Source organism: Chrysochloris asiatica, unplaced genomic scaffold, assembly GCF_000296735.1.
Source record: "Chrysochloris asiatica unplaced genomic scaffold, ChrAsi1.0 scaffold00001, whole genome shotgun sequence".
Taxonomy (NCBI): Eukaryota; Metazoa; Chordata; class Mammalia; order Afrosoricida; family Chrysochloridae; genus Chrysochloris; species Chrysochloris asiatica.
Genome location: NW_006408519.1, coordinates 52,064,426 through 52,072,319, shown reverse-complemented (window position 1 = coordinate 52,072,319; position 7,894 = coordinate 52,064,426). Strand labels below are relative to the sequence as shown.

The window sequence follows — 7,894 nt, the reverse complement described above, 5'->3', positions numbered from 1 at the left end:
TCAGGAGGTACCGGGACCGCAACCTCAGGGGCCCGCGCCCCCTCCCGCACCCCGCCCCTTGCTCGGGGTCCGCGTCTGCGGCTGCGTCCCCGAAAGACGAGGCTGCGCCGGGTTCCGGTCCGCAGGGAGACCGAAGGGCAAGCTCGCGCGCTGCTGCCCTAGCCCCCCAGTGCGGACACCCCGAGGGATGTGAGTGCGCTCCGAACCCGAGGCCCGCGCTCCACGCCCGATCTGCGGTGAGCACTCCTGCGGGGGCCTACGGGACTCTCGGCTCTTAGCCTTGGGTGGGGGTACGACGTGGCACGCCCCTCCCCCATCGGCAGGTAGGGCCCAGGCTCACCTGCGCCTGTCTCTGCTGCTGTCCTCTCGATGCACCCACAGCCCCCAAGGAGCAGGGAGCCCACGCCGCCAGCACCCGGGCGCTGAGGCCAGAGGTGGGGGCATGGCTTAGAGACAGACCCTCTCTCCTAGATGGTGCGATGGAACGGGTGTGGGTGGGACTTGGGACGTTGCAGATCGACCCTACCTACACCCCCCACCCCCACCCCCCGTACCTGGGAGGAAGGGAAGGACCTGGTGGGGTCCTGAGCCTAGGGGGCCCTGGCTGCCTTCTGACATCGCGTCTCTCCCCAGATCTGCTCCCCCAGGACCCTGGCCTGCCGCTCCTCCCCCAGGCCCATCTTAGCATGCTGCCCGCCGTCATGAAGGGCCTCAGCCTGGCACTGTTGGCCGGCCTTCTGTGTGCGGCGCCCGGTGAGTGGGGGCGCCCTCAGGGTGTATGGGGGGGCGAGACCGCTAAGAGTGAGGTGGCGGTGGGGGCCACCCTCCACCTGCCATCGCACTTCCGATCGGAGGCGAGGCATAGAGACCGCAGGTCCCTGCCCGCCCTTCTCTGGCCGTCCTCCTCTGCTCCCCACCTGCTCTCTCCTGGTCACCTGCGGCTTTCGGCGGGAGAGCGGCCTCATTCCCCTGGTGGCCGGCTCTGCACTTGCACCTCCCCAAAGTCCTGTGTCCTCCTTGCAGGCCAGAAAGCCCTGACGTGGTGTGTGTGTGTGTGTGTGTCTGTGTGTGTAGGGGAGGCCAGAGGTGGGAGGGATGCAGGAGAGAGAGATGGCAGAGCTACCAGTGCACTGGGTGGCCCACCCTCAGGATCTCTGGCGGCGCGGGCTCTCCCAGCTGCTGTCCCTGGGCGCTGGGCATCCCTCTGCTCATGTTCCCTGCCTCTACGCCTGCCCAGCTCAGGGCCTGTGGTGTCAGGACTGCACGCTGACCACCAACTCCAGCCATTGTACTCCGAAGCAGTGCCAGCCGACAGATACCGTGTGTGCCAGCGTTCGGATCACCGACCCCAGCAGCAGTGAGTCGGAGTCGGGGTGGACGCTGTGCTGGGTGGCCGCGGGTTGTACCTACCCCTCCTGGACCTTCAGGGGCACTCTGTGGAGTTGGGGTGGTGGGATGGTGGAGATAGATGCCTCTGGCCCAACTGCCCTCCTCCCCCAGGCAGGAAGGACCACTCTGTCAACAAGATGTGCGCCTCGTCGTGCGACTTTGTGAAGCGTCACTTTTTCTCAGACTATCTCATGGGCTTTATCAACTCAGGGATCTTGAGAGTGGACGTGGACTGTTGTGAGGAAGACGTGTGTAATGGGGCGGCTGGGGCTGGGGGCAACCTCTGGGCCCGGGCTGGGGGGCTCCTACTCAGCCTGGGGCCTGCCCTCCTCTGGGCTGGGCCCTGAGGTTTCCCTTCCTGCAGGGCTTCTGAGGGTGCCCCCCTGAGCCTGTCCCTGCCCTGTCCCCAGCCTGGCCCGGCTGGGGCTGGGGCAGCTTGAGCTGGTTCCACACAGTCTGTGGCTGTTACCCCTCCCCAATATGAGTATCTTCTCAGTCTCTCCACCAGCCTCAAGTCTCCGGCCGTTGGTGCCTGGGAAGTCGGGCAGGGGTCTCTGAGAGACAACTCCAGACCAGCAGCCTGGACTGAAGGGCATCTTCTGAATTCAGAGACCAGGGTTTGAGCCAGGGCTTGGGCAGGAGGCCCTGGCAGGCAGTAGGTAGTAAAGGGCTGAGAGCACAGGCAGTGGGGCTGGGGAGGCGTCCCTCTGAAACTCAAGACCACAATGCACAATATTCTCGGGCCACCTGGAGCCACCTTGAGTCAGGGGAGGACTTGGCCTGTAAGGTTTAGGGGCACATAAGGTAGGCGTAGTTGAGATGCACAAGATTCTGGGGAGCGACGTGAAGGGGAAGGCGTTATAACCGTGTGAGCATGCAGGACATACATGGACAGATACACTTATATGAACGCATGCACAAACTCACACACTGATGTGCACACACACCTAGTGTGTACACAAACCCAGTATACACACACCAGCACTGCCAGCACACATTGTGTGTGCATACAATGCACACCCTTAGTGCACGCCCCCAGTGCACACACTAGCACTGCCCATACACCAAGTGCACACACAGTATACACACCCCCAGTGCACACACAGAGTGTACACCCCCAGCACTGCCCATACACCGAGTATACACACACAGTACACACATCCCCAGCACACCCCAGTGCACACCCCGATGCACACATATATCCGGTGCACACACACCAGCACTGCCCAAACACCAAGTGTACACACACAGCACACACACCTCCAGTGCACACCCTAACACCCTAGTACACAACCCCATGCACACCCCCTCCCGGCATGCGTGTACAATGTGTGTACAAGCACAGGCAGTGCATACACAAATCTGCACACTCCTATGTCACTCCCCTCCACCAGAGGTCCTCTGCATTGACCACACACCTGCTTACATTCCCCGTGGCCACACAGATGAGCACCACCCCCTGGTGTCACAGTGCCCTGCCTGCACACGTGTGTACTCACAGACCCACAGACATGTCCAGGTGTAAGACTCCTGTTCCACTCACTTGCTTTCTCTCTTAGCCCCTGGGGTGGTCAGTTTCGGGATCAGCTCCCCGCTCCGGCACCTGGGAGCTTGGCATGGGAGACTTCCTGAGCCCAGATGCTGCTTCTTAACCAGAGCCCCGTATTAAGTTGGGTCAAGCTTGAGCAGGGTTCCTGGTAGGGGGGACTGGTGCAGAACCCACCCAGACAATGGGGGTTGCTGAGTGGAAGCAGAGGAGGATACACCTGCCAGTCAATTTCAGGTGCTGCCTCTCCTGGCCCTTCCTGTTTCAGGTATGTGTGGGGGTGTCGATTTCATCTCTGCTCCTTGGCCACCCGCCATGCCCCTGTGACCCCAAGGTTTGCAGCCACCACAGGGTTTTCCTAGGCTCTGGTCTGGGACCAGTCCTTCAGAACCTCTGTGACTGGCCCAGGCTTGGTGGGGCAGGGAGGACCTGCTGGGCCCCAGACACCCTGGAAAGAAATATGAGTCCTTGAAGTGCTGGTCTTGGCATTCCTGCAAGGGGCTCCTCTGCCGGAGCCATGGAGGGAGGGGGCTCTAGTGTCCCCCCGAGACCAGTGTCACCTTCCTGCTGGTGGAAAGACTGAGGGATTTCCCTTTAGTGGGGCTTCTCCCGTCCAGTTTTCCGTTTGCTCTGCAGCTCTGCGATGTACCCCCTCCCACCTCAGTAAAATGTGCTATCTTCTGCCTGTGTCCTGTGCTTTGCGGGCTGGAGGGATGTGGGTGAGCTGGAAAGCTGCTGCCCTGAGACTGAAGGTACCAGGAGGAAAGTCTATTAGTCATTCTGAGATGAATCTATATGTGGCTAATTTGTTACTTGGGGAAGACTTTAGAGACACAGAAAGGAGCAAACTTCTCCCCCCTCTGTTGGAAATTAGATAGAATTAGAAGTGAATGGAGCAGCATTCAGTGGGGTGCCAGGGTGGGGAGGGGCAGCTACAAGCAAGGCCTGGCCTAGAAGTCTCTGCCTTCCCACTACAGAGTTGCTAACTCTTACAACATCTTTCTCATCTCTAGAAGAGTTGAAGTCTAGTACAGTGCTCACTCCGATACGCTGCTGAAGGTTCACCTGCGTCCCTCATGGTGCAGATGTCCATCTGCCACTGGGTTCTGTCCACTCAACATGTCTGCAGGCCTTGGTGGGCACAGGGCTTGTTCTCTAGTCCTTGTCTTCAGCACAGCTGACACTATTCCCTCTGTCATCGCATCGTAACCAGCTCGAGGGGTTATTTGTGTAGGGGTGCTTCCGAGAAGTCAGTGAGCAGCTGGGTCAATACCAACTCGTAGTGACCTTCAAGGACATAGTAGAACTGCTTCCCAGGGCTTCCGAGACAAAATCAGAGCTGACAGCATCATCTTTCTCCCAGGGAGCAGCTGGGCTTGAACTACAGATTTCACAGTTAACCAGCCCAATGCTTAACCCATTGTACATCAGGGCTCCAGAGAAAATATTTACTAAAAAATGCAATATTCCATACTAGTTACTGTGGAATTGGCTAACTTATGGACACCCTTGTGTATCAGAGTAGATTTTTCCATGGCTGATTTTCAGAAGTCGATCAAAGCTTTATTATCCTCTAAAAAGGGTCATGCCAATTTACAGTCCCATTAATTCCTTATGCCTGTGTCAGTGATGGATCCTAACTACCAACTGTAGGGAGTTTTGCCAATCTGGTAGGTAAAAGGTAAAATCTTGTTCTGACATTCATTTTAGGACATATTAGTGAGACTGGTCTGCCTTCTCCACGTTAGCTGTTGTTGTGAAGTGCCGTGGAGTCATTTCCAACTCATAGCGAGCGACCCTGTATAGAGTTTCCAAGGAGCAGCTAGTGGGTTTGAACCACCGACCTTGTGGTCCAGCACTTATCCTACAGTGTCACACCATCTATATTCTGTAACCATCTGGTCATACCCTCTGCCCACTCTTCTGCTGTGGTGTTCGTCTTTTCTTATTAAATTGTAAGACCTTTGTTTACTGGACACACAGATCTTTCCCATGTTATATGTTTTGCAAATATTTTTGTGCATTTTGTCACTTGTGTTTTTGTTTATTTTGTCTTAACTGTACATATATGTATGTTCTAAATTTTAATGTGGTTGAATGTGTCTGATTGTTCTATTGTCTCTGGGTTTCCTATTTTAGAAGAAACTTCTCTAGTCTTATATTATGAAAATATTCTCTATTTTCTTCTAACATTTTTACAGATCTGGTCACTACTTTTCGATATTCAATCCATATGGAGTTTATTTATGAAGTGTTATGAGGTAGATATTTCTTCTAAGTTAATGGCTAGCATTTTCCATGTCATTTATTAAATACCCCATCCTGCCTTCCTGCGTTGATTTAAAATGCCACCTATGTAACATAACACATTCCCATATATATCTGGATGCTTCTGCCTACCTGTTCCTCATTGGAGATCACTACTCAGTTTATTACCAGATTGGTACCATGCAGTTTTGATTATGACAGCTTTGCAGTATATTCAATAACTGGCAAGGCAAGTACTGTATTTTTTTTTCCTGCATGCAATGTGCCCATGTAAATAAAATGCATATTCATACAATAGTCTTAGTGCACATAGGAAACAAACACGTGTGGGGTGTGTGGGGTTTGAAATAAATTCATAGAACCTTTGCGTTGTTTGTGTAATACACTACCCTGTCAGTATTCTTTTTGAAAAACCATTGTTACTTGTCAGAAGGTATTCACACAGATCAATTTTGGGATCAATGTGCACAATTCCAGAACAGCATTCTTAGAATTTTGACTGCATGTTCACTTTCTGGGATGTAAAGTTGGGAGGGTTGATGTCTTTACTCTTTACAATTCTCTGGTCAGAACCATGGTGTGCTCTATCATTATGCATTCACTTCCTAAATCATGTCCCTCGGTACACAGTATTGTCGCTTTCTCTGTGTGGCTCTCTCATCATCCTTGATATATGGATTCTAGGTAATTTACAACTTTTGTGGTATTGTGAATGACATTTTCCTCTTCTCTGGAACTCAGTCCTTTCTGGCATGGTGAGCTAATGTTATTTAATTCCTTAGTGTCATTCTTTCCATGTGTACCCGTATCCACCCCTCGTTTAAGCAGGTGGACCAGGATGTGTGCTGCCTCAGGGAGGGTTGAGGGCTGCTTCCCATGAAGCCCTCACATTCCTGGGTTTGTGTTTTCAAAAGCCTAAACTCGTTACCTTACTGGGCTCTGAGGCAAACATCTACAGAGAGAGGCTGGGAGGTGGAGCTCTTCAAAATATTTCAAGACAAGCAGTGGGAGGGAGAGAAGGAGAGACTGCCTTTGTATTAGGAAGAGAAGGTCCTCTGGAGAAGAACATCCAATCTGCAGCCAATCACAGGGCTGCTGCAGGGCTGGACATGGGTCTCCATCAATGGGGCTGACTCCAGGGCAGCTTACAAACACTACCCCTGGATGACAGGAGGAAGGAGAGAGGCGCTGCTAAGGGCAGACTACCTGGGCAAGACTTCAAAGGGAGATGGGTGAGGGTGGTGGGGGCTAGCGTGGTACACAAACAAGGAACTGAGTGGCTTCCTTCAGCCTGGACCAGCACGTAAACAAGAGGAAGACTGTCCGGTGTGCATCGGGTGATGGCCAGGGAGCCTATGGGCCAATGGGGGTTTCAACAGATGTGTGAAACAAACAAGTTTGCCCAATCTGGCCACCGCTGCATTCTGGGAAAGGAGCTGAGAATGCCACGTTGGTAAGAGAACATGTTTCTGTCACTGGTAGGCTAAGGATAGCAATAAAAGGTTATAGAGACAAAGGCTATTTTTCTTGTTCAGCTGAGTTTGTAGACTGAGCGCACACTACACTTGTACGTTCACTGGATTCTTGAAAGCTGACTATAGAAGTCACTGGAATGGGGGCTAATAAGGGATATCACATGGAGGCTGAGGAGCAGGCTGGGGCACCCTAAAAGACCCCCCCAGAACTCATTGCAGATTTGTCCCGGGGGGGGGGGCCTGCCTCACTACTCACCAGAGTTCTCTGCCCCTGCTGCCACCCCCTCTAGAGGAATGGTGCATGCACCCTACCCTATACTTGTCTTTGGTCATCTTACTTGGATGACATAGGCATACAGCGACATCCAAGGGTCGGGAGGCTTTGCTATGTGACTTCCTAATTCCACTGCAGGGATGTCTTTTGTTCTGTTGTTAATAGGATTGTTATGAGTCAGAACTGATTCCCATTCTTTGCAATGTTTTTCATAATTTGTTTTCATCCACACAATTGAATGCCCTTGCACAGCTAATAAAACACAAGCAAACTGATATTGTCTACTTTCAGCAAAGAGCTATCTGTCATCGGTAAGGGTGTCCCTTGTTCCACATCCTCTTCTGATCTGTCCTGGATTTCTGCCAGTTCCCTGTTGATACACTGTTGCAACCATTCTTGAATGAAATCTTCAGCAACACTGTGATATCAGAGACATTATTTGATATTTTCCACTTTCTGCGGGAGCAACTTTCTTTGGAATGGACACAGATCTGGATCTTCTCCACTTTGTTGATCAGGTAGCAGCTGTCTGCCAGATTGCTTGGCATAGAAGGGTGAGCGCTTTTAGTATTGTATCCATTGGTTGAAGGACCTCAATTGGTGTTTCATTCATTCTGGTGCCTTGGTTTTCACTATTGGTTCTTGATTCTGCGCTACCTCCTGGCCAGTTCTTCTTGATAAAGTGACTCTGTGTATTCCATTCATCTTTTTTTTTTTTTTTTTATCAGTTAAAAGTATTTCTCTTTATCCACTTTAGCTTTTTTTTTTTTAAGAAAACACACATACAAAAAACCCCACTCAGGCATATATAATAAATTACATCTCCAAAGGGCACATTCTGCAAATCTGCTCCTGGCCACCAGTTCTTAGTCCTTCTCTTCTTAGTTGATGAATCTAGAGTCCTCAGCCGCTCCCCCTCTCCTTGTCCCAATCTCTGCCTCC

The 7,894-nt window shown here is 52.1% G+C and overlaps 1 protein-coding gene across 1 annotated transcript; it reads left to right on the top strand.

Moving 5' to 3' along the window:
• The first annotated feature begins 686 nt into the window (after positions 1-686).
• LY6H (lymphocyte antigen 6 complex, locus H) lies at positions 687-1,736 on the top strand. Its single transcript, XM_006830736.1, has 3 exons — positions 687-753; positions 1,238-1,357; positions 1,501-1,736. The coding sequence occupies exons 1-3, from the start codon at positions 687-689 to the stop codon at positions 1,734-1,736; spliced, it is 423 nt and encodes a 140-aa protein (XP_006830799.1).
• The last annotated feature ends 6,158 nt before the right edge of the window (positions 1,737-7,894 follow it).